Below are 27,766 nucleotides of genomic sequence, written 5' to 3'. Positions count from 1 at the left end.
TGAGGTGACCCCTGTGAGACCTCTGATGCACAACCGCCGTGTCATTCACATACCTGCTCAAATAGACAATCTGGCAATTCAACAAATGACTCTTTCAATCTAATTTAGTCCCACATGTGTGATTTGGTGTGGAGGAAGTGGACGACATCTGCTCCTGTTCTCACAAAGTAGAGGTCCTGGGTCACCCTAGGCAGAAAATGAAATCGAGCCTAATTCAAGGTTCAGTTTGAAAATCTATTTCTGATGGAGATAAAATTACAGCTGAAGTTACCTGCCCAGCTGTCAGCCTCCCCGCATGACCTGCACACCTGAGCACACCCTCCATTTCCACAGAAAATGAACAAAATTCCCATTGCTAAGTGTTAAGTGGACATAAGAAATGTTTGATTCGGGTAGAGTTTCAACATCATGACATGGCTGTGCTCCTCCAGTAGTGACTGAATCATCTGAATGTGAGAGAAAAAGATCATGTCATATCATGCAGCTACTTCCTTTGTTGGAAAACACAGCGAACACTGCAGACAGAGAGTGGAAAAGTTCATGCCACAAATATATCTCACCCCTCAAAACAACATTAGAGCTTTGGTTGTCACAGCAAGAATTACGCCCAAATGCCCTCCTCGTCGTCCTGTTGTTGGTGGCGTTGCAGGCCAACACGAGCGATATGCATGAAGAGAATAAAGTAAACCGAAGTAGGAGTCAGAGACATCACTGGCACAACAGGCAGACATTTCAAAAAAAGGAAGCATGGTTAATATTAGAAAAAAATATTGACATGCAAAATAAAAGTAGTGCTAAGGAACTAGAGAGCTGGCTATACTTGGAAGGCGGTGAATTTCTATCATTGCATCAGATTGGGAGTCTCCATTTTTACAGTTTCCAAAATGTGTGGCATGGCAACCTGGAGTAACCTCTTGAGAGACTGGAGCTTTTATCTGGTATGCATTGTTGGCCATTTTGATTGCACAGTGATCATTGTAATGTGCTTTGGTGACCACAGGAATAAAGTAAACAGGGCAGTGTCAACAAATGAGGCTCACAGGTGCACCTTAAGAAAATTAAGCATAATGGCTTAAGAGAAAAGAGAAAGTCAAATGAAACGCTGCAGGGTCTAAGCAGGTTCAAAATCCAGCTTAGTTGTTTATATCCATTTACTGAACATATTCCTCAACATTTTGCCACATAGGATAACATTTTCATTAGCTACCTTTTCTCATTTATTTTGAAAAACACCCAAACTAAAGAAATTATCAATTGGTTGTCCTTTTCATAGATTTCAATAGTTTGAGACCACTGCCCCCTCAGTGTGGGCCCCCACCAAAACAATTACAATCCGATTACACATGAAAGCTACATGGCGCTGTATGATAGTGGAACACAGATTGAGCAGCAGGGATAACTTTGGATACCTCTCCATCAGCTCATTCATTGTACGGCTGATCTGACAACACTGCAGTTGCTATCTGTGCTTATCAATAGTGTTCAAGCTACTAAAAATGAAAAAGGGTAAAATTAGAAGGAGACTTGACCTGGTCTGGGGAGGGGCGGTGACCAGCGTGTGGTGGCCCTCGGGCTGGCCCTCCACGGTGATGGGGCGACGGGTGTCGAGGATGTTGGGCATGGTGTGGGTGCTGCGGGTGCTGAGGGTGCTGGGGATGTGGATGCTGAGGGTGTGGTCCTTGCTGGGGAGGACCATGAGCATGTTGGGGGTGAGGGTGCTGTGGAGGGGGATGTCCGTGTGGGTGCTGTGGCATATGCTGGGGGAGTTGTTGGTGAGCGTGTTGGGGTTGAGGGGGACGCGGGTGCTGTTGGTGCTGGGGGAGTGGTTGGGGATGCTGAGGGTGCTGCTGTGGGTGCTGTGGGTGAGGGTACTGTGGTTGTGGCTGCTGGGAGTGTGGGTGCTGTGGGGGGACCTGCGGATGCTGGGGGTGCTGAGGATGCTGAGAATGCAGAGGATGCTGAGGATGCTGAGGGTGTTGCGGATGTGCGGTGTGTGGATAAGGAGTCTGCTGGGCATGGGGAGGGTGGGGGTACTGGGGCTGGGGTTGGGGCTGAGCGTGTGGTGGCTGAGGCTGGGGGTGGTGAGGACCATGTGGATGATATTGCTCATCTTCATAGTTGTCTGCTATCAGCTTCATTCTGCTTTGCGTCTGTAGGAAGAGAAATGGGTTGGCGCACGAACAGAACATTAAGCATATTATCAGCATCAACAAAATAAATGCTGAAAACACTGCCATATAATACAAATCAGTGCAGTAATGTTTCTGTAATGTTCATTTTTTTAAATATACTGATGTTTAATTAATCTCTATTGTTATGTTTAAGATAATTGTGGCTTTCTTTCAAAGATAATGTGGACAGAAAAGTGAATTTGCACTTTCATGTTGTGTTTGATGGGAAAATCTTTACAACGCTGATGCTCGTTCGCTAATTATGTACTTTAAGTCAGTAACATATTACCTTAGCATAAAGAGTAGAAGCAAGGAAACAGCTAGCTTCAAGGAAAAAACAAGGTTGCCTCTGGCCTTAGTTGTCTTCAGGGTGTGTGTAAAATTATATGTTGCTCCTTGTGTTCCTAACTCCGAAGTTAATTTCATTCATTTGCACGTTCAACAGAAAAGCCGCTATAGGAGTGACTTCTGTCATGTGATTTATCATTTAGACAGTCACTGGGCATAACTTCATTTCCCCCAGAAAACAGATCCACTCTGACTCATGTTGTAAAATTATGAAATGCTTCATTTGGGAGAGGTAGCAAAAACTCATGTATGTACACACGCTGTGGATGAAACGGAAAAAATGTATTTCTGCCTGCAGTATATTTTTCATACTGATTAATGTTGTCTTGGCAATCATGCAGCAGTACTGACGTGTTGTTTGAGCTGGTGCATCAGTTTGTCTCGCTCCCTCTTAAGGGCTAGCACCTCTTCCTGGGTCTTCTTTTTATTAGAGGCAGACAGTTCCAGCAGTGCAATATTAGCATCTTTCTCACTGATGGCTGCCAGCAGAGCCTGTTGTCTGATGAAAAAACAAACAAACAAACAAAATCAGCACATATTCTACCAAAAGAGCGAGAACATCAACTAAATAATGTCAAGGCATTTTTAAGCTCCTTTAATCACTGAACTAACCTGCATGAATTCGCATTAAATTCAGTTTCAGAAGCTATTTTAAAATGGACAGATGATGATCGCTGCCACAAAGCGTTGTTCTTTCATGGGGGGCTGAGGGTCTGAGATTGATTGCACTGTCTATAAAATACAGCTCTGGAAAAAATTAAGAGAACACTGCAAAATTACCAGTTTCTCTGATTTTGCTATTTAACGGTATGTTTGAGTAAAATTTACATTTTTGTTTTATTCTAGAAACTACTGACATTAAACACGCACACCTCTGTGCGTGTTCCAGGTAAGAATATGGCCATGATGTATAATCCACATCCTACCTGGATTATTTCTCCATAACGATCCGCTCATTCTACATTATACATCGTGGCGTTAGTCCTTGCGTGTGTTGTTATGTCTGAAGCGGTGGAGTACTTCTAAATTTGCGGCCAATATCTTTGTGCAAAGTGCAGAAATAAAGCCAACAACTTCAATAAATCCCATCCCAAAATGACAAGTGGAGGTTTTGTTTCCTTTAAGTCTTTAAAAATGTCCCCTAACCCTAAATAAACCTGAACAGAATCACAATGGACAAAAACTCAGCAAACTTGGGGATGTAAAAGCTGTCTGTCTTGGCAGGGCTAATGTTAATTGTCACCGTGACACTAACTTCATCTCCAGGATCTCCTCCAGCTGTTTCCTGCGCTCTTGTCTCATGTTGGTGAGGTGGGTGTCCCTCTCCTGTAGAGACTGTTGCGTGGAAGAGAGACGTTGTTTGGTGGCGTCCAGTTCCTGCCTTGTCCGTTCCAGTGTGTTCATCAGCTCCTCCAGCTTATAATCAGCAAACAGTATGTGGGAACACAGAAAAGACACCCGCATTAAATTACCCAGTATCAAACCCTGTCAGAAATGTTACATCTTTTTAATAAGTAAAATCTGCACCTTCAGGTGGTGGCCACTATCCATGGAGGTCTCCTTGCGAGAGTCCTGTCCTAAGCCTTTCTTGTCCCCTTGTGGTCCCAGTTTGATGTTTGGACCCTTCTTAGCCTGGTCTTTGCCTCCCTGTCTGTTAGACCAAAAATCTTTAGGAGCATTTTCTTCAAATAATCTTTGGAGCCCATTCTGTATACCACAAGAACAATTATGAAACACAAACAAGTGCGGTAAATATTCATGTTAGGTGCATTTTGAATATTTGACTTATTTCAAAATACTACCAGTCATGAGATCACCACAGCAGCAACAAGACATGAGCCCCACAAATGAATTGTTAGCTTCATGGAAAGAGGACCTTGAGATGACTCACAGGTTTAAGCACCAGAGTTAGAATGGGGTAGGTAGAGATGGGAGTATGAGGGGGGTGGGGGAATTGCTTACCTTGGAGCTAGACTGCAGATAGGGAAAGGAAAAGGTAGAAGAGAAAGGGGCGATGGAACAAGTAGACATTGAAAGCAGGAAACAAGAGCACACACAGGAAAAAGTATAAAAAGAGACATTAGAACCAGAACATAAAGAAACAACCACAACAAAACAGTACAGAGGAACCAGAGGAGATCACAGTGTGATTACTGACTACAAAGGCGCCTGTGCTCTGCAGCCTGACGCAGCTAATGCAGGATGCACCTTTTCTGAAAACATGGACCCGTGTGCATCTGCTGCCAAGCCTGGGAGTGGCAGACATGCAGTCAGACAGGCAAAAAAAATCAGCCGGGCAGAAGGAGAGGTGAGGAGCACAGGTTAAAGTGCAGAGCAAAAGGAGGGAAAGCCGACAGTTTTTTGACCAAGTAGGCAAGAATTAGTGAGCTGCAGAGAGTCACTTATGGATGCAGGGTTGTTCAGACAGAAGAGATCGACTGAATTGGCACACTTCACGAACAAAGGTTCAGTCCAGATCCTTCCTACTACAGCACCTTACTCACTGAGTGCTTGTAGACTTGGAGCACAGCAGCTCTAATCATGCAGGCAACTAGGCTGATCATTTCCTCTAGTGTCTGGTAAAGCAAGCTAGGCGGGGCGGGATGGGGGGCAGGGGGGGGCAGGTTGGCCAAGGAGAGCGGGAAGGTGGGTACCGGGAGAGACCACTTGAGATGAGAGAATGTTGTTGGGATGATTTGAGGGGGTGGGGGCGACTGACAGTTAAAGATGAGCAGGATTCAAATGGGTGGCTGGGAAGCAGGGGAGGCGTGCTTGTGGCAGGACGAGGCGTCAGCTTTCTGTACAGAAACCTCTTACATACAGTAAGCTACAACAAACAGCCACACCAAACACCACAAAAAGATATAAACGGGTGTATATGTGTGTGTCTGCGTGTGCATTAGTGTGCAAGATATTTTAACAAAGGACAAAAGGATATAAAGCACGTATAGCATAAGAAACAAACGCATACAAAAGAAAAAAAAAAAAAAAGAGCAGCTGTGAAAAATCACACCAAGTTGTACATCCTCCTCAGATGTCTAATAATACTGTATAAAGTCATGTGTCTACAGTATTACTTAATATTAAAGATTTCCATGGAAATGTACAGCTTACAGTTAGAAATATGTTGTTTTACTGTATAAATTGTGAAATTTGATTCCTTGGTGTGATCCCAGTTATGGTGTGACTTTAGCATGCATCATGTGTAAAGTCACACCATGTTCATAGAAATGACCTAATGTTTTGCAATTCATTAGGCCAAGTATAAACCTTAATTATGAGATTTGTATTTTAAATACTGAGATGTAATTGTATAATATTGAAACACAGTATGAGTCACAATCGTATAATTAACCTCATCCATTATGCTGCTTTCATTTGTTACCCGATTTGTCCTAGAGCAAAATTTAGGTGGACTTAAATCCTTATTGTCTCATTAGGGCAGAGATAAATGGCTATTTTCCCTTACTGCCACATGCAATAAATAAATAAATTAAATAAATACACATGCAAGACAAACTGTCTTTTTCTCTCTCTCTGTCTCTCTCTCACACACACGCACAATCACACACAAACAAGCAATTAAACAGACACGCTAATCGAAAACCTTACATGGCATATCAGCATTAAGATAGGCTCTAAGCAAACACATGCTAAAGAAATACAAGCAAAATATGAATCCAGGGATCTTTGTATCATGTGTCTCGGTATAGTGACAGACTAAAAACAAAGCTCGTCACTCTGATACAAAGATCTGTGAATCCTTCAGACAGGACTCAGGCACACGGGTGAAACCAGATGCAGTTGCAGCAGTCGCAGCCGAGCTGAAGTGCCAGGGCAGAGCACTCACTTTCCCAGGAAATCCCACACCATGCCCCCTATCTGCTGGGGAGCAGCGGAAACAGAAGGGAGCGGGTCAGGGGGGGCTCTGCCACCGGGACGAGGGGTGGGGCGAGGGGCAGAGGAAGGGGGGCTGGTGTCGGGGGGGGCACAACAGAGAAAGGTTGCAAGGAAGATGGAGAATTTAAAAGAAAAAAAAGGAGAAAGAAACAGAATCAGATGTGAAGAAAAAGAAATAAAAGGAAATTTAAGACCAAGATTGGAAGTGATCAATGGCAGGATAAAGAAGGGGCAGATGGGAACAAAACAGAAAACGGAGAGATGCAAAGGACAGAAAAAAGTGGGGTGAAGATGGCAAAAAAGAACAAGAACACTCAATTAATCGAACACCGAAAAATTAGCATGACACTGAAGTGGTCCTCTGACTGGGAAGAAAGAATATAACTGCTATTAGCAACTGGGACTGGGACCATAAGAAACAGTGGAGGGGGTGACTGTGCTCATGTGCTTCTCATGTAGTCCGACCGATCTCATCATGTCTGAAATTCTCTCCAGGTGAATGACAAAGATGATGGTCCCCACCAGAAAATGACAAATGCACAAACACATCAAAGACAAAAGGCTGCTTCCAGTGTGAAGACTTGGCGGAGTGAGGCCAATAGCTGCTGTGGCCACCAACTTTATTTATGTGGTCCATTGAAGGAAGTTTCTTCCACTAAAAGGACGACTAAAGGACACTTTGTGCTCACTTCCATAAACAGTATAGGACAGCGTGTTGACAGCCCTATGATGTCACACATTTGAAAACACAGAGATGACACATGGAGAGATACAGAAGCACACAGAAGTTTGTAGTAAATATAGAGCACACATAAACAGCCCACGTTATGATGTCTTTTTGAACTTGGAGGGATGAAATTCAGAGGAAGAAAGTAAATATATTGCTCATAACCTCACAGAAACAACCAGTCGGACATGTTTGGGGCAGGTTTTGTTCACCTGAATATTTTCTCTATTCACTTTCAAAATTTTCTTTACAAACAAACACCATAGAACTAGCCATAAAACTATCTGTAGGGTAGATGGGTAGAAATAGGGTAGAAATTTTTCTAATTGTGGTGAAGCCTTAACATTTTCTGACATCTCTCTGTTGTCCCTATTCCATTTGAATGTGCTCACTGTAAGATGCCTATGATATAAAGATGTTATTATAATATTTCTATGTCTCTGTATTACTGACACATTCAATGGGACAAAGAGGAAAACGGACTAATTACATCAGGGCAAGCTAAATACTAACTTAGGACAGTCAGAGTTAGTTACCTTTCCAACTCAGCAATCTTCTTGTCCTTGTCGTTCTTTTCAGTCTCCACCTCTCTCAGGATGTCGAGGAGTCTCTCCACCTCCGCCTGAGCCTTGCTGGCCTCGTCCTTGTAGTAGCCAACCTCTTTCTCCAGCAGCTTCACTCTGTCCACATAATCTGGGTTCCCTCTGGGACCGGACTGCTGGTCCACCTCGTGGGCTTTCTGGAGCCACACACACACACACACACACACACACACACACACACACACACACACACACAAAGATACACTCACTTGACATTATGATGCCAACACAACCATGCAGCACTGCACAGATCGTTTTAATGCCCGTGGAAGAGAGAGACACACACAACACACTAAGTCTGTTATATGAACTGCCCTCCTTGCTCTCCCTCTCTCTGCCCATCTGAATGGAAAAAGCAGAGTAAAATGTTGTGGACGAAGGCATCATTACTTGCTCCGGCTCATTAGCTTTAACAGGGCTATTATTTAGCTCCATTTAACAGCCCTTTCAGAGTCCCAGTCACTTTCCAGACTTGGTGAGTATGCAAAGTACAGGACTGAGTCTGCATATAAAACGTTGTATTTTATCAGGCACAATTGTAACACATAGGGAAAGAGTGTGATGCTAAATAATAAGTCTGTCTCATTAGTTATCTGTGACCAACTACATAACAGGGCAATGCTGTTTGTTCAATATGTCAACAGTTAATGAATCCCTATTGCTGTGGTACACATCAACCTTGACACAATATGCAGAGACACACAGGTCGCAGAGGTGCAAGAGGTATACAGAGCCATCCACCAAAACACTGCACTACTCTCCAACCACGACTGATACCTCAGCTAACCGCAACACCACACTGAGGAGACGAGAGAGAAGCGTGGCAACACTGACAGTGACAACATGCAACACGGTCCACCAGGTCATGCACACCCAATGAAGCTGCACAGTCTTTGCAATTATCAGTTGAAAATGTTAAGAATAGTTAGGATTTAAATATATCAGAAATACTTACATTAGCGAAAATAAATCTGTCACCAGAGGGTTGTGGGAACTCCACTCTCTGGGTGGCTTTTTTTTTTTTTTTTTTTTACCTGATTGTATTCTGTTTTTGTGATTAATTGTATTAATTGTAACTAAGCTATAAGCTATAACCTAGCTGAAACTAATTCTCTTTGTTTTTCCACTCACTGCATAATTTTCTACTACCACTAATGATGGCTGAAGCTGTTGGAAGGTGCTGTTAGTGCTAATACTGGATATGTAGCAACAAAAAAACCCAACAACCCAGAAATGGCATCAAATAATGCATAATTTGACACACATTTCACACAGACAATTATATTTCTCATTCAGTGTTTCACATGTCAAAACAGGAGAAATGTAAGTAACCTCCCAGCCACGTCCTTTCACAAGTATAATTTTGAGCCACATTTCCTATTACAAAGTCAAGCCCTGGGATTTCCTGATGTCATCGTTTGCACAGGTAAACCAACTTCATAGCCAAAGTTGCAAATAAATTCATGTACTGCTGCATATTTGAAATTCCATAGACTGAAAAATAAATACTGAATAAGTAGCACCATTTTCACCATTTGTCACAAACACAAACAGCTGCAGAATGGGAACGTCGCACAGGACTCTGAGTGCACTATAAAGCTCATTGTATCAGTACAGTGCGATGATGCATGCATCTGGGCGGGGCAGTGGGCAAAAGCAGACCCTGTGCTGGGATCACCATCTAGCACATTTGAGTGGCGGAATCAGTGTCCTCATGCTTTCAATATGTGCCTCAGAGAGCTTAAAAAGGGGACTTACAGGATTGTTCATGTGACTGAATAGCTGCTCAGCTTGCTATATTGTAAGGGTTGAGGGAAAGAGTGGAAGGAGGGATGGGAGGCCAGGAAAGTAAGTGTTAGGACTCAATATGAGCCAGAGGAGAGAACAGCAGGATCACACAAGTACATGTTCAATACATAATTAACATTAGTAAGAGCACATGTTGTTACAGGTTGGGGCAGCGCAAATGCAATGAATGCTGAGGATCAGAGAAGGCAGTATTCTGCGGATCATGGCGTGGGAGGTTTGGTATTTAATTACTGCCTGCTCCCTCTATATCAAAGCAGTATGGCCTGTTGTCCTTACAAAATATGTTTCATACTTGGGAGGCCCAGATGAGAACAAAACGAACAGGAATTTGCTTCACAGCGTTCACTTTTGTATTTCTGTGAACTGTCTGTTAAATATCGATTTGTTTTATTGAGTAAAAAATTTTCTGCTTGCTGCTGCTTTATGAAAATTTCACAATACATGGTCATGGTCATTTCTAAGCTTGAAAATTTCACAAAACTAATTGAAACCAATCATTATCCAATCATCATTAGAATGAAATAAATAATCACTCCATTAATCAATTGGTGGAGCTATTCCATTCTATTGGTACCTAGACACCAGCAGATTATGGAATATATCTATGCTCTTGTCACTACAACAGTAAAAGCACTGTAAATGTGTGCAACAAAAAGATTCAATCTGTGAAAAAGACCCTGTGTGGTAGATATTTTTGTTTTTACAAGATAGATCACACGGAAATTTCTTCGGCTGATAATTTTATGTTATCCTGTAGCCTATTTATGGTAAAAATAGTAACCGTAAAAATACCTACTGCAAAACAGACACTGAGACTCCAGATCAAAGCATACTCTGATGTTTGTTCAAGTATTTCAGAACTGTAATACACAAACCTACCTTCTGTAACTGCGTCTCCAACTTACTACATTCCTCTTTTTTCTGCTCAATTGCGATCTCCAGTGATTTGAGTTTTGAATCCTTCTTGAGCCCAGAAGATGCGAGGGATGAAGCATGTTCCTTCAGATCGATGAGACTAGACTGCAGATGGAAAAACGGCACAGACAGCCTAAGTTCAAACCAGGTCAGCATGGTGTGACTGTTACAGAGCCCAGTGCCAGAAGTGACAGCTATCACATCATATAGAGGCTTACTGAAAGGAAAAAGGGCCACCCAGACTGTACAAAGAGGCGCTGTGACGCACCTTCTTCCTGTGACGCACTCCATGAATTCCCATGAGATCAACAATTGCTCTAATTTCTACTTCACTAATATTCATTTTTCCAAATGCATTGATCAGTCATTACTTATTTTCTTCTACTCACTGGGGGTTGGCTGGATCTAACAGTGGCCAACAGTAACCAACTCAATGTAGTTAGGGTTACTCAGTTACTCTTAACTTGATTCAATCCCATTGAATGAAAGCTACCTGTCTGTGTAGTCTCTGATCGCTTTCTTAACAAATTTGAACCTGTTCGTGAAAAATGTTTCATCACAAGTTGAATATCATATTTTTGTCTTTTCACCTGGCTCATTCCAGTATGAAACATCTTAATTACTTCAAACTTTATTGGCCTCTTCTCCATATCAGATGAGATCATGATTTAATGACATTAAATCCATCTTAAATAACAATCTCTTTGCTTTGCTTTTCAGAACTTCAGGCTTTGCACCTGCTAGCTGGTAACATGTTGTCCTGTGGACAAGATTTCAGTTTCTGACCCACACTGCATCACGCTGACTGAGAGAACCCAGGCTATTTGTCTTTCTACCCCTCCCTCATTTTCTTCATGTCTCACAATCAAAATCAACCAAACATGAGCCCGGTTCTGCTCAACGATCTGGCCTCTTAAAACTGAAGATTTCCAAATGCTTCTTAGGTCTCTGTAATTAATATTATAAAGTGTATCCTCACTCTTTAAATAAAAAGTGTTTCAACCCACTCACCTCTTTCTCTGTCAGTTCTATCTGCAGGTTGTTGACCTTCTCCTTCAGATCCTTGTTTTCCTTCTTATAAGATTCCACTTCTTCCAGACGTTCTCGATCTTCTCTCTCCCTTTGGTCCTTTAAACGCTCTATAATTCGCTCCTAAAACACACGTGCGCGCACACACACACACACACACAGTTTTGAACTTGAAAAATACATAACCACATCCCATATTTGTCAAATTGCTTTGAATTTTATTTAAAATGTTAATTATTGAAAGCATCAAATAAGACTGATCTATCAGCCTGCTCTTAAGATTATCATGTTTTTAGAACAGGAACAGCCAATCAGAGAGATTTACTTGCATCTGCTGTAAACAACATATTAGGCTTCATCCAGAGTAACAAAAACCTGCAAGGAACTGATCCCATGTGAGGGAAAATGATTTAGTCTTGCAGCAGCTGGTCAAATACCAACTGTAACCGAGAAGGCTCCTCAGTTTGCTGCACCTTTTCTGACAGTGCCTCCTCCAGGGTGGCCAAGGCAGTGTCTGTATTACTGGAGTCAGTCTGCAGGGACTTGACCCTGTCCTTCAGGTTTCCTAGCTGCTTGTCTTTGTCACGCAGCTGCTCCTGCAGGTTTTCAATCTGATCCAGGGAGGAGCAGATCAGCATGATGGTGGTGCCACAGGGGAGGGAAGAAAAAAAAAAAAAAATCAGAGAAACAGAAGTAAGTAACATGATCCCAAAACCAGTGCAGTTATTGAAGTTATTAAACTGGGTGGAGATTAGATTAACACCATCTAATGACAATGTCACATCATCAAGTTGAACTATGTGGGGGTTTAAACAAACAGTTTTTGTTTCGGGAAGAAACACATTAAAATCTGTCAGACTTAAGAACATTTTCTGCTACTTGCTACTCGCCAAACTATTTTGAGACGATTAAAAAAAAATAGAGTATTATTTCATTGAAATGAACAAAACCAAATAAGAACATGAGCAGGCATTTAGAATTCAAAGGGGTCACAAAAAGGGTGATGAAAGTGCATACATGAAGGGGGGAACATGATAAAACAAAAGAGGAATGGAAAGCAAAGGGAATGGGTGAGCAAAGTTGGGGTGAGAGAGGGAGTAACAGTATTTATAGCACAGGCGCGCACACACACACACACACACACACACACACACACACACACACACACACACACACACACACACACACACACACACACACACAGAGGCAGAAATATCTTCTTGCTTGACTTTCTGTGGACACTTTCCCCCTGAAAGCAACCAAGACTCTCACTCTTAATGGAGAGTGTAACCACTCTGCTCTGCAGTTTCACATTGAGTGGTTTAGTCCATGACAAGAATCTGCAGAGTAACTTGTTCCTTTCAAGTTATATTTCAATTGTAGGACTACAGCTGGAGTATACTGATGCATATAGACCTCCACGTTATACTCATAGTTTAGTTTAACCAAGAAATAATATTACAATGAAGACCACTGTTTTTTTTTTTTTTTTCATCTTTGATTGTCACCTTCTTCTGCAGGACATTGATCTTCCTTTCTTTGACCTCTAGCATGTCCTTCATGTCCCTGATTTCTCCAGCGAGCGTGCCCTTTTCTTCTGTCAGGTCCTGTAGCTGTTTGGTTTTCTTGTTCAGGAAGGACTCTTTCTCCTCCAGACGCAGACGTAGAGCATCCACCTGAAGCGTGAAAGACAAAACACCTTAGAGGAAGTTCATGCAGGGAAACTTTTATAAAAAGGAGCCATTATGTACAACAAAAATATATTCCAAAATTAGCTGATTTTAAAAGATCTGAAGGGAAGATGGCTTTCACTAGAGGTACTTTTCATCTTCACTTAATTTCCATGGAGCTGAAAACAGCCAGTTGCTGAGCCAGGATTTGTTAGTGCGCTGATCTTCAGCGAGTACATTACAGTAACTAATACTGCTACAATTATTTTTGGTTGGTGCAGCTTTTTGATGTTTTCAGCTGTGACAGTACACGCCACGTTTGGTGGTGCTGTGAGTTACACTTCAGTTAGTTTGAACTCCCAAAAGTAAATAAAGTGCTGATATGATTTGCAGTAATGAGCCCCAGGCAAAGGGGAAGCGTATTATTTGCTCAGTTTTGCTGGGAGGATGAAAATGTTGGTAAAAATAGTTAGGCTGATGTAGTATACGTGCACAAAGATGTTTGATGGTTTTGATTACCTCTGTCTGCAGGATGGCAGCACGTTGCTCTTTGGCAGTGAGAGACTCTTTGAGCACCTCAATATGCTGTTTGCAGTCTGAGTTCTGGTTGTTGAGGGTCTCTAGTTTTGTCTGTAGAGCCAATAGCTCCGACTCCTTCTTGGACAACTCCTGCTTCAGTTGGTCAATCTGCGCAGGGCATGAAACGAATGGCACGTCTAATATATTGTATTAGCAAAGTATTGTTTTACCACAGTGGCTCATGCATATGACAGAGATCGAGCGGGAGAAGACAACGCATCAACATGCATCTTTCTCATTAAAAATGCATTTGGGACTGACTCCCCTGCATTCATCATATATTATACATCATCTCCATTTATGATTGATGAAGAGGGATCTAAAAATAGAATAACAAAACTGTGGCTGGTCTTCGCCTGGTTGGCTGATGGGAGGGGCGGTATGTAAACACAGAGTCAAAGCTCAGGAGAGACATATGAGCTCCAGGGAGCGACAGACACCCACAATCAAAGCTTTCTGGTGGCTACGTACGCTGAAGCCCAGATAGCGTTGCAGCTAAAGCCAGGTTGTTCTGCTGTCATGGACCGTGGGTTGATAAAAATGCTGACAGGTCTGAGATCTGAAGCAGGTGAAGTTGGTTTAATGAATCTAATCTATCATTTTGACTTTTCAAGCAGGCTAACCCTTCCCTCTTTGAACATAATTCCCTTTACAACTGTCTATTGGCAGCAGAATAATAAAATAATAAGCTCTCAGACATAATTATGGAGGCAAAGTTATGTATTTTATTATGCCACAGTGCGTTCTTGCTGATTTTGCCAGTTTAAGTATTCTAAACACCAAACTCCTCTTTAAAAAAAAAAAAAAAAAAAAAAAAAAAAAGCACAGGCTTCTCTCAGATTGTTGCCAGCAGGACACTTTGCTGATGACATTAAACGCAAAAGCAGCTAATTTAAGTGGCACATCAGCTTCATCTAGTATTCTCCTCTCTTCACAATCTTTCCTTACCCCGACCTGTGTTTTTTAGGCATAGTTTAATTGGATCTGTCCATCTGCAAGAGCATGCAAAACACAGATGGTGCCTACCTTGGTCTTCATAAACTTTGAGTGGTTTTTGTAGACCTCCATCTGTTTGATCTCCTCCTCTCTGTCCTCTGTGTTCAGCAAGCCGTTGGCCTTCAGCATTTGGATCTCATCCTCCAGATCTCGGATGTTGCGCTCCAGAGAGGCGATTTTGGTGTCCTGCACACAAACACGCAGGGAAGAAACACTTCAAAATCTTGACTGGCATGTCCATGGGTTGTATACTGCGAACCAATCCTAACTGCAGTCCAGGAAAAACACAAGGTAGCAACAAAAAGGTGTATAAACAGACTAAAAGACAGAGTGTAAGAGAGCGTTATAGTGAGATAAAGAGAGACTTGAAGAAGCTTGTTGGTGTATCTGAGAGCAACTGCAGCATCTGTTGGTGAAATCAAAAGCTTTTTCGCCAGCTCCTCACAGCAACTCAGACGATTAATCACCATTGGGGAATACTGAGCACACATCCAGCACGGAGAGATCAGCCAGGACCAGAGAGAAACAAGAGGAAGGAAAGGAGGAAAAGTAACACGCTGTAGCTTTTGCAGCAGTTGCTTGCAGATCAATGCAGAATCCAGTCTCTGGACTGCAACTGTGAGTGCAGCTTTAGCTTCACGGCTTTTTAAATAAATAATACCACGTCTTTAAGATTAGGCATGGTCCATCTCCCTCTCCAGCAAAGCACAGAGCAACCTTGCTCCTTCCTGTCTCCCTCTCTCTTTTTGTATCTCTTCTTTCCTCCTCGTGGCTTTGAACTTATGAACTTATGGCTGTTGGCAGGGTCAGTCACAGCCCACTGCAGAGGAACATGGGTAATGTATCATGACGAGGAATGAAGGACTATCGGAGAAGGAACTGAGAGGCTAACATCAATGCATGAGCTCTGTAGATGTACATGCACTTCGCCCCACCGCTGCATCTCACCTCAGTCTCCATGTTATGAGACGAACATTGGTGAAATAATATTGCTGTAGTAGACACAAGATACCATACCTTCAAAGGAGGCAGATTTTATTCCATCCACATGCACTCACTGGTACATCGACCTGGTCAGTAAAAAATCTTGCTCTTTATCTCACTTCTATCTTTCCCTGCCTCTGTGTGTCTCTCTTTATCTCTATCTCTCTGCATACTAGCCTCTCACTGTCATAAACAACCACACCTGTTTCCATGGTAGCAGCAGGCAGGCTATATACTGTGCACTGTCTCTGGTGAGTGAGGAGGAGAGGGTGGGTGCGATGTAGAGGCGAGAGGGAGGGAGAATAATTCGTGCTTCCATCAGCATCAACACGGCAGAAGGAGAGAGGAGAGGGGAGAGATGCAGGGTCTTCCTGCACAGCACAGGGGGAGGAGGAGGCGGGTCTTCCCTCGCTCTGTATGCAAATCGACACATAGAGGCTGGACCCCGCGCAATGCTGATCCAGCCCAGTGAGAGGGGCCATGTCAGCTCAGAAATGATGTCATGATTTATTTTGAGGAAGTGATGTCAGGCCTCTGCAGTGAGGCTGGGGGTGTCTACTGTGGGCTCAGTAGCTGGATGGCCCGGATTTCTCTGATTGCTCTGCCAGAGCCAGCTGCCGACAACAAGTGCTGGTACGAACAGACATCGTTATCCTTGGAACGGACTGAAAGCACATTACAAATATTAGCATTCATTTTTACAGCTTCATGACATAATCATATATAAATGTGTGTATATTGAAATGTGCTTGATAAAAACTAAATACAATCCCATCTGATGATGGACTGAATTTATAGTCCAAGTCCACCTGCTGAAATACTTCAGAATTGAATATGAATGTCCTAATACTCAAATACCTTAAATTTCCCCTGCAGCTTTAAAGTTCCATAAAAACATGTAATACATATTGTTCCCGTACCTGTTTTTCCAAGGGGCCATTTTAAGACCTGCATGATCAGCTTACATAGAAATTTGAAAAGAGGTTTTGCATACAGTGCATACAGATATTAAACTATTATGATTAAGTTTGTCCCTTGTCATGGAAGCGATGTGTCGTGGTTTGACCTGAATGGTGGTCGCGCCTTTTCAGTGTGCAACAGCTCTGCAAACATTGAACAGTTATATTGATTCTTGTTTATGTTTACACAGTTGCTTTGTGAGCTGATACACATTGTTTCTGCATGTCTGTGTGTGAGAAAGAGAGATAGAGAGATGAAGCAGTGTGTTGACTATTGACTCAGCTGCCGAGGGTCACAATGACAACAATAAAGTCGGCCACACACGCAGCGGTGCAGGCCTCAGTTTAAACCATGGACTGTAAATACAAGGGACCGTAAAAAATGAAGCCAGTGTCTCAAACCAGCAATCTATCAGATGGCCATCAGGGGGCGATGCTTTTGGTTGCCAAAAAAAATGTCTTTCAAAAATAGACAGTAAAGCAGGGTATAAATTTGGGCCTGGTAACCCAGTGAGCTGGCCCCACATCTACCCATCTCCTCATCCAATCCAACCATCCAAATGGCGACATCAAAATTACAAATTGAGGTTTCAAAGTTCACGAACCAAAGGGTGACATCACTTTTTTGTGACATGTAAACGTCTGGTTTTGCATAATCTATCCGTGATTAGTTTTGTTTGTAGTTGAAGAGAATATAACTTTTCTTCACACACGCATACACACATCTACAATATAATAGTAAAGCAGCTGGATAACAAACTACCGATTGATTAGTTCAAGAAAAGCTCTAAAATTATCACTCTTAACTAATCATTCTTGAGAGTGGTATTTGGTTATGGTCAGGCTTTTTACTGTGAGTTAGGTTCTTACTTTCATTTCTATGATGGTCTGCAGGGCCTTGGTTTTACTTGGATCCTGGTGCAGCTGATTTCTTCTGTGCAGTTCCTTGTAGAAAAGACACAGTGTTATGTGATACCTTTACAGCAGAACAAACTGTGGGCTTTACTGAAAACAGGGTCACTTAATCAGCAAGACTAAAGAAAAAAAAACTGAACAAAACCACACATCATAGAAGTCTGTCTGTGTCGCATAACACATTGAATTTGGAGTTCTTCAGTTTTCAGTTTATAATCAATATCTTACAATTTAAGCAGCAGACCAGAGTTTATGGATTTGGTGACACTGTACTGCCCTCCAGTGATAACAAAATATAAAACAGTCAGCTTCAGCTCTTTCAGAGGAGCACATATATTTAGATCAGCATAACCTTGGTCATAGGATACCTCTCGCAGATGGATGTTCTCCTTCTCCTTTTGGTCCAGAATGACCTCCAGGTGTCCCAGCTGGGCCTCTGCCTCAGCAATGCGCCTGGCTCTCTCCTGCTCCTCCTCCTCAGACGCCCTGCCTGGCCCCGGCGGCAGCCCTTTACTCTGCAGCATCTCCAGCAGCTTTTTGATGGACTCATCTCGAGCACCCAGTGTCTGTTTCTGGGTCTCAATCCTCAGCTCCATCTCCTCTAGCGTCTTTCTTAGCAGGAAGAGCTCCTTGGCCTGCCTGTCATGCTCAGCCTGCAGCCGACGGAAGTTCTCCTCTGTCAGCTCAATAGTGGTGAAGTGCTCAGAACCGGAGCGGTTACCGCTCTCCTGCTGCAGCAGGTGGTTCAGGTCTCGCTGTGTCCGCAGCTCATCCTGTAGAGCCTGGATAGTCATCTGAAGATGCTGATTAACACACACAGAAACACACACACACACAGAGACTTAATAATGATTGGTTTTAAGAACAAACAAAAGCCTGCCTTTGTAAAAATCATACATAAGGATGACCACACACTTCTGAATGCTGTTGAACATCTCTGTGGAAAAATGCTACAGTGGGTCAGACATGGGGAATATTACTCACCTTGGAATATCTTGTGGAGCACATAAACAGTTAACAAGTGGCATTGTTGAATGACACCATGGTTTATTCGGATTAGACGTGAGAAAAAGAAGTTAAAGCTGAATATGAATCCATTGGAATTTAGGAATCACAGCTGCCAATCATAATTTTTTACTGTGCTGTGAAAGGTTGCTCTCTTTTTAAACATATGAGCATGAAAGGGCTGCAAAAGTGTTAACCAAGGTCCACCTTGATACTTTCCTACACCCCAACAAAGGTCTTTGCTCTCTGGCATTCAATCTAAGAGGCCTGGATAAAAACAATCAAACATTGATAATAAATGGTAATATTTTTGGAATTGGAAATAATATAAAATATCCCCAGTATTAAGTTTGACTTTTAGTATTGACACAGTGTTAAGAGGAAACAGCTTTAGTCAGCATATTGCTGACTAAAGCTGTACAAGTCTTTGAATTACTATGTGGCCAGAACACACTAATATTCTTTATGTTTGTATGTGTGCAGGGATCTGGGTTCAGGGGAATACAGCTTAGGGCCAAAGGGCCAGTTTCTGTAAAAGGCTGACACAGGCTCAATTTGCCAGTTGAAATTTTCTTCCAGCAGAAATCTTCAGAGAGAGAGAGATCAATCCAAGTCCAGAAAACGGCCCAGTCTGGATATAGTAGAGCAAAAACTGTTTCTTACACTGAAATCAACTTTACAGGCAGTTAGAGATGGCAGGGTTTGTGGTATTATAGGGAGATACAGCACCAGACACATTTAGATTAGCATGATTCATCAATTTAAATCTCTAACAGTTTCACAGTTTTTATGGGGAAACATATGAGGGTTCACAGGACAAGGAGGTAAACTGAACTCCTGCAAGTCATTCAGGCCCTGGAGGTTAGAGGATTCACGGGAGAGGAGGTTGTACGGTATGGTGCAAAGGGATTGCCAGGTGTCTGAAAATACACGCCACACTGAAGGTGACTCTATGTTGTGCACACAAAAATGTGGTGCAAACATAGGGACAAACCTTGGTTCTCCTGGCATCCAGCAGCTGCAGAGCATGGGCAGAATGAACAGAAAAAACAAACGTATGGTGAAAAACAGAGCGTCAGAGCATGATGCAACAGAGACGGATGATCAACACAAACCAGCCAGAGTTTCAAATGAGAGCCACTCATCAGTGTCTGCCCACCTGTGCGTTTGTCAATCTTCAGCCATCAATCAGTACATCTTTTCATCACAATGGGCCCTTTTCACAGCAAACACTTTGGCTTTTCATAGCAGGAAATGCTCAGGTTGAATCAGTCATTACAGTAATGACCATCTTACCATTCGGATGAGTTTGTCCCAGGGTCTTGGTATATTGCATGCTGGCTCACAGAGACACTTAACCAAACTGAACCAGTTTCCCCAGAGCTTTCTCTGCTACAGAAAGTCAACAAGTCTGCTGGGAATAAAGTCAATATAGCAACAGACAAAATATGACTTAATCAAAATGACCTTTCTGGAAAGAGATGAGGGCTCCAATTGATCCCCATAGTGTTAAAACAATAACGACTGCATAAAAAGTGAAAATAAAATGAGTAGAATGTTGTGCAATTTATTGTGGAGGTGTAAAGATTAGTTGGTTAACTAACTACTTCTTAAAAAAAGAAAAAGAAACAACAACCCCAACTGAAATATAACTTTTCGTCAAATAATCTGGTACCAGCTTCTAAAATGTGAATATGTTCTGCTTTTCTCCATCTTTTGTGACTGAACTGAATATCTTTGGGGTTCAGACTGCGGAACTGATGTATTTGGCTTGAAAAAGAAATATATAATTTTTTTAATTTTCAGAGATTTATTGTTCAAACAGTTAATGTAAAGTAACTGGCAGCATAATGAAGTCATCAATTGCAGCTCTGATCTGTTGGTGTAATTAAGGCAGAGAGACAGAAAAGCGTGTTTTTCAGTTGTGAAACATAATTTAAGGGCGAATGCCAAAGCAAGAAATGTATTCTGTTTTCCCTTAACCAGGCCCAGTCCCAGTTTCACAGTGCACAAGATGTGAGGCTGTCATGTGAATCGTGTGCTCTTTCAGCCATGAGAGGGCAGTGTTTGTGCTCGTACAGGGACCTGATACATTTTCAGCTGACTGCAGAACCTGCTGCCACTTTCAACAGTTTTTGTTACACCCCCTTATGTGAGTCAGTGGCATTTGGTCCATCACTCTAAACTCTTCAGTACAGCTTAAATTCACACTGCATGGGTCTAATTTACATTCATCTGCGTGCCAAAACTAATATTTACTCACATCTTTATGAATATAGACAGAGGAGATCTGGTGACTGTCCAAAGCTTAAAACTAAGAACATGTTATGACAGCAGAACAATGATTTCTCTAATGTTTGGGATAGTATAATGCTAACTCCATTATAATACTACTCTGACCCATTATTTAATATTTGTGACATAACTGTTCAAAATGAGAGACCAGTTTCCTCCACGGGTTATGAATGTTGATAGTATCTCTCTGAAAATATGGGTGTGCTTTTGCACTTCCTGACCCCCCCCCCTCCAAATCAATAGCTGCTATCTTGGAACTAAACTGCAGACACTCTGCTGATTCCTCCACCATCCACAGCCAAACTGCACCAATTCCTGAGAGTCTGTAATGACTCAGCAGGTGCTGGAGCTGTGGTCAACCACCCCTCAAAAAAAGCTTCTCTTCTGCTCGATATCCTGAAAATTAGATTCCAGGGGTTTCACAAGTCAAGCGGAGATGTGGGGCTACAATGCTTCCTCCGCTAACTGACCTGGGGCAGCCAGGAGTAACTGGCTGTCAAAAAGGCTTTAGTCCAGAAACACGAAACCCTTCTGACATGCCAACAGCTCAGTCAGCTTCCATGCAGGTTAATTACGAATCCAGTAACATGGTGCAGGTCTGATTTTTCAAGATTAGGAATCTGCAGGCAGATAGCAGCTCTTTGAGCCTTTACTTGAGTTTAAGAAATCATGTTTATCATGTTCACCCTCTTAGATAGAGATATTTCACAAATTAAATATGCCTCCCTCATAAATAACAATAGATTTCAGGAGAATCCCAGGATTTTTAGTTTTCATTTTTCTGGTTAGGAACAAATGGTCTAAAATTTGTGAAAATGCATCCATTACCTCTCAGGATATTTCAGCATGGACAAACAAATTGGTGACATGCCCGCTATCCTTCTAATAGTAAGATTAAAAATGTGTTTTGTAATGAGACATGGAAACTACTGGAGCTACTCTCTCATGATTTTGATACTGTAAAGTGGTGACATTCAGCTCAACACCCAGGCTACGTCTAACACAGGATTAAGTCTCAAAAAGATGCCACTCCTTAAACATCAGATGCTTATATGTTTGCACCAATGAGTTAATATTAAGGTGTTAATCTTTATATGCCATCTCTGGTTGAAAACAGCAGTGCTAAGATGATATTATGTCTATTCTATTCGCTACCTTGAAATATACCATGAGATTAAAACAAATGATTAAGGGGCTCTTGGACTGTTCAAAGGAAACTTCCAGTCTACACAAGCTCACCATATAATGACAAGCATCAATACATTTGCTCATTTGGGTATAAATGGCTGCTGCCTCTGACTGGCCAGAGCTTAACGCCTATATACAGCATGAAGCCCACTTGCAAACAAATGATTGTTTCAAGAACTCTCCCACACAGGATGCAGCCTGGTGGTGGTGAATAAACCTCTGCACACACATTAGCAGCTGGCAGGACTACAAAAGGAATGAACCACTAATAATGCGCGCAACTCCAGCCACCCACACAGTAGGCACCACAGATGCATCATATAAAAATGCATAATAAGCATGAATGCGTCTTCATAAGATGCTTAAATAATATATGCCCAATTAAGAGCACTTTTGTGACACAAAACAGTCCCAACGGGTGCAGTGACATGTAACAATCACCAGTTTACAGTAATGAGTGACAAAAAAAAAAAAAAACATGGCGTGTCTGAGGTGCAGCCAAGGCAGTGTGAGACCGGAAGCTCAGCCTCCATTTTGGGGATTGAGTTGATGAAGGCTGACTGGGTGTCTGAACAGCAGCGGTCATGACTCAGTCAGATAGCGTACGCTCTAGCTCACACTCTTGCCTTAAGCAGCTCTTGTCCCTCTTTAGCATGACAAAAAATGTAAGAACTCAAGTCAAATGGCTCTGCTTTGTAACGGCCTGATTTGATTGCAGAGTACATTATTAATGCACCACACAAAACAGTCCTGGGATAACCATTAGCTCTAGTCTTGACTATTGGCTACCTTGACTAAAGCTCTGAAGGTTGGTATTTCACTCATAGTTGTGCATGCTTTGCTAAACAAACACTGTATTCATCTCCTATGATGTGTCTATTGGGGGAGGGAGGGTGCTGTATAATATTCCTAAATTTTTATTTTTCCCAAAATAAATAATGCATGGCATTTGCTCAAGATAATAGAGGCCTGAGGCACCTGATAAAATTGTAAAGGGTGCTACAAGACAAAGTTAATGACTGGCCCGAAATGACTCCATTATTAATGAGACAATTTGCTCCTCAGTCAGCCTTTCAACCAGCCCGATGGGTGTGACCAAAACCATTCCACCGTAAGTGTACAGTTACGTAAGGCTGCCTCACAGCCCCAGAAATCAAGACAGAAAAGATCAATTATAGTAACAAGGCACATCTGCCTTTAATTAGCTGACACACTTCATTAATGAACCCCAGCAAAAGTGATAAAAATATCATTCAGCACAGAGTCAGAGTGAATGCTGCTGGGCAACGCTAAAAAGGATAAAAGAGAGTCTTCTCTTTGTATCGAGCACAAAGGAATAAAAGCCCACAGCTTTCATATTCTGTTGGACACATTCAGCTCCCACTGTGGATGAAGTCAAGCTAAAAATATATTGTACGCGACAGTTCATACCGAGTATTTAATCACAACGCACATAGGAAAAGTGAAATGATGAATGGCTCGGGTCCCGTCAGTGACAGTGCTGGTTTAGTTTAAACAGGCACATTCTTTCCCACAACAAGATGTAAAAGGAACTAAAGTACCTCTGGCTCCCCTCTGGGGATCGCCAGCAGGTAAAACCACACAATTGTAAGGCAGAGAGTTCAACATCCTTCCCAGTGTGGCGCTGCCTCAGGGACAAGCTGCTAAACAGCAGCATTTTTATATTCAAAGGAAACCCTATACTTCTGAGAGGGAAAAATCCATATACATACATCCAAGCAAACGTCCACATTAGACCTAACCCTGGTCTCATTTAAGGGTCCCACCAATGGTGTAGTGCTGACCTTGAGGGGGTGGAGTGGCACTGTGTGCTGCTTTGACTAATGAGTGCCCTACTGGCTAGCCTGCGTCTGACAACATCACTCAGCTAGACAGACGGACAGACACTAAGACCACAACCAGCTGGTAAAATTCAGGCTTTCTGCTGCTCGAGGCATTGAGTAATTTGCTGCATCATGCCACAGCCTGTCTCAAAAATGAAGGAAAAAAAGAAAAAAGCCACTGAAGAGCTTCATCAAGCCAGTCAAGGAATATGCTGACCTATTCTGCATTTTCTCTCTGTGTGTCCTGCACTTTTGCCTGCAGCAGAATTATAAAAGTAAAGGAATGGTTTTATACGCATATTGTCTGCACTACGAGTCAGCTAAGTATTTGATGTTGATGAGGATGATGGTTAAATTAGTTTCTTAATTTGATGAAGATATCGTAATCCTGCAACTGAGGATAAACATGAAAGTCTTTGAGTGGACCCAGAGAACATTTTTTCATATTGTAAATGACTCCAGCTAGTTGGTATGACATTTTCAGATTGCTGTTAGAAAAAAGCGTGTTGGGAAATTTAGCAGAATTTTAAGAAAGAGTATACCACAGTATGAATCTACACTTTGCCAGGGCAAAAAAAAAAGAAAGAAAGAAAGAAAAAAGCTGAGTAAACCATATCTGAAAGCAGTGGAGGTCAGATAAACAGGGCTAGACAATCAAAGTCACACTGAGTAAAGGAAAGACTGCAGGAAACAAACATTGAGCGCTTAAGTATTGAAGTATCGTTGACAGCTGTCTCTCAGCCTTGTGCCTACTCATCAGTAACTGATTTAACTGGGCCAAGACTACAACTTGCAATGTGGCAGCAACATGAATCACACTGTGGCCAATTTGACTGCAACAATCAAATGACAAAGTAAAACCAAGTATTCGTGGCCAAGCTTTACACATAAGATACAATTCATGCGTGAGAAAGATCATCAGTGGCTTCCAATCAGTACTTAAGAACCAATGTAGGTTTTTCTGGGTTAAAACTGTGGAGTACACAACTATTCTGTACAAGGAAGACTGATTTCAAAAACTATATTATAGTAAACAAGATTAAAGGGTTTCATGTTTCCTGTGGCTCAAGGGGTCTCTCTGGCATTGATTCTGTACTGGAGTACTCAGCAAGGCAAGTATTTTAAATATTTATGTCCACAAACAACTCTTTCCAGAAAGGTTTCCAGGTGTACTGAGAAAATGGCGGACTGTAGTGATTCTCTGATTTCTTGGACTGGGGATGGCAGTGGTCCATTGCAGAGAAAATAATGGCAAAAGCAGAGAAACAGATCAAGAGAGAGAATACTTGAAAAAAAGGTAAAGACCACGTACTGGCAGCAACTGAAATGTAGTGCAGTGATGGGAGGATTACCTCAGAGGACTGTTCTCACCTGGTTCTCTTCATGAGTGACTCTCATCTGCTCTTTAAGGACTGACGTGCGTGCAGCCTCTTCTTTCCTCATTATTCTCTCTTTCTTCAGCTCAGGACTCCAGAAGCTCTTGATGCTGTTGGTGGAAGATCCCAACTTACTGTCCTTCAGGTCAAGCTCTCTGCGCAGCATCTCATTCTCCCTCTGCATATCCCTGAGCTGGGCCTGCATCTCCAGCAGCTCCCCCCCACTGCCCCGCACCGCCTGCCTCAGCAGGGCAGAGGGCACCCCCTGGTGGTGGTGAGGGTGCAGCATGGAGAGGGAGCCCAGGTCACTGTAAGACAGAAGGTCAGCATGGGGCAGCCCCACTGAAGCAATGTTGGGGCTGCTGCCCATGGCTGTGACGCGGCCCCCGTACATGGCCCGGCTGGTGGCGCGACCCAGGGTCATAGTGCCTTTAGGGTAGGTGGCAGTGGAGCCCACGCCCTCGTGATCACTCAGGTACATGGGCCCTGAAGTAGCATAGGCAGCGTTGAGGGACTGGATGTTCTCCATGGAGAGCGTCTTGCCCCCCGCACCACCCCCGCCCCCGCTGTTGGCCCTCCGATGGCCCAGTCTGGGGGACCTTGGCAGGCGCGGGGACCGTGCGGGGCTGCTCTCTATATGGCCTACAGCTCTGGCACTACCGTACATGTCCTGTGAATCGGCGGTGTAGCCACCAGAGGGTCCTTAACAGGGGCGCGCTGAAATGAGACTGCTCTGATTCTCTGAACCACACATGGGTGATTTATTTCATGCCTTAAAAGGGGCAGCACATCAATGTCAGATCTGAGGAAACAGGAGAAAAGCACCTGTTAGGAGAATAACAATTGTCTGTATGTATCAGATGAAAGGTTCAATAAAAATTTAATAACTTAAAAGAAAAAAAAAGTGCAATCCCCTCAGAAATTGAGCTTGGTAGGACAAATAGATTTGGTCTGTAAGATACTAGAAAGTAGATGAAAAATAAACAGTTCGCTTAGCTTAAAGACTGCATTAGTCAACATCAGCAGCAAACAGCATGGCACCTTTTTCAAATGGCCCAAAGGAATTTCTAAAGCTCATTGTGGATTTCCCACTGGCCAACAATTATCTAAATCCCATTACTGGCTAATTAACAGATTGGCTACAGTATATCTTGTTACACATTTATCTGTACTGGCTGACTTGGGTGGATAACTTCCTCATAGAAAGCTAAAAACCAATATCATTTGTCAACAGAAAAAAAATATCAGATGTTAAAGAAATGTGTGTATTTCTAAATTAATATTCTAAAAAGACACAGACTGTGGTTGAATCATTCATTTTTTGATAAGTATTTATTAGTTAGCACTGATTCTAAGCATCTATGCATTCTCTACAATGTTCAGACCCAGCTGGCAGTTTGAGTGCGTTATAAACTCTTACTTGGCCAGTAGATTTGCTCCTTTTTATATTTACTGTGGAAAGAATTTTGAAAAGTGGATTTGTTAATTAGTTTTATCACATCAGATACATACAGCCAGCCAACAGTGTACACCGTTACGGTATAAAAAGCTGCAGAGTGCACCAACAAGGAATACTGTGTTGACCCAAGCAATACAATCAACACCATGGCTGTAGCTCAAAGTAATAAAAATCCGTTATGACAGTCAGCGAATATTATGAGACTGGTGGCATTTGACATAGAGTAATCCTCTGCTGCATTATATTGGCTCATAAACATATAAAACTTATAAATTCAATAGACAAGAGTCTTCCAATGATTTAATAACCCCTGATGTTTCGTGTTTCAAAGTATGAGTGTGGAGAACTGTTTGAGCACACCTTTATACTGGTCTGATAATACTGAGGTTATTTTTGGCTCGCATGGGGCAGATACCTCACAAATTATGTTTTGGAAAAAAGGGTGATTAGCTAAATAAGATAATGATGACAATAGCAGACTGTGGGACTAAAACCTAAACATCTTATTTATCCAGATTTTAGTTAAAAATACAAAAAAAAAAAAATTTAAAGTGCCAATCCCTCTGGTTAAAGAGTAGAAAAGGAGATGGGACTCTTAATTTTTAATGGTGAAATTATGGCTCTGACATTTCATGCCATCTCCAGCTTCAATATATCATAAGATAAATCACAGACTATGATTTATTAAAGACGGCAGGTAATGGCAGCGCCATTATTATCCAACGGAAGACGGAAGATTTCCTATGTAAAACAGAGCACTCTGAACAGAAAGAGTTTTACAACAAACATGGAAGACAAAGACACTAACTCAGGGTATTTAGGTCGCTGAATGAGATGAATAATATTGGGGTAAAAAATAGACTCTTCAATCAAAGTGAACTACGACACTTTCTCTCCTCTGGTGACTCTTTCTCAGACCCAGTTGCCATGGTGACTCTGCCTGGACTACCACTGAGAGAGCATCTCAGTCGTCTGACACAACAGTAGCAGAAGTT

The 27,766-nt window shown here is 42.3% G+C and overlaps 1 protein-coding gene across 1 annotated transcript; it reads right to left on the bottom strand.

The window, feature by feature from the left end:
• Positions 1 to 314: 314 nt before the first annotated feature.
• Positions 315 to 25,979, bottom strand: erc2 (ELKS/RAB6-interacting/CAST family member 2). The gene is given in 15 exon segments (XM_029502259.1): positions 315 to 446; positions 561 to 628; positions 1,530 to 2,150; positions 2,871 to 3,018; positions 3,775 to 4,170; positions 7,683 to 7,885; positions 10,437 to 10,577; positions 11,484 to 11,624; positions 11,975 to 12,112; positions 13,010 to 13,177; positions 13,691 to 13,858; positions 14,777 to 14,932; positions 17,560 to 17,634; positions 17,973 to 18,407; positions 25,308 to 25,979. Coding segments are annotated over 14 exon segments (3,489 nt in total). The 3' UTR covers positions 315 to 446; positions 561 to 601.
• Positions 25,980 to 27,766: the final 1,787 nt, after the last annotated feature.

Source organism: Echeneis naucrates, chromosome 5, assembly GCF_900963305.1.
Source record: "Echeneis naucrates chromosome 5, fEcheNa1.1, whole genome shotgun sequence".
In the NCBI taxonomy this organism is placed as follows: Eukaryota; Metazoa; Chordata; class Actinopteri; order Carangiformes; family Echeneidae; genus Echeneis; species Echeneis naucrates.
Note: the sequence above shows the minus strand (reverse complement) of the source record. Positions and strands in the feature narration are given on the sequence as shown.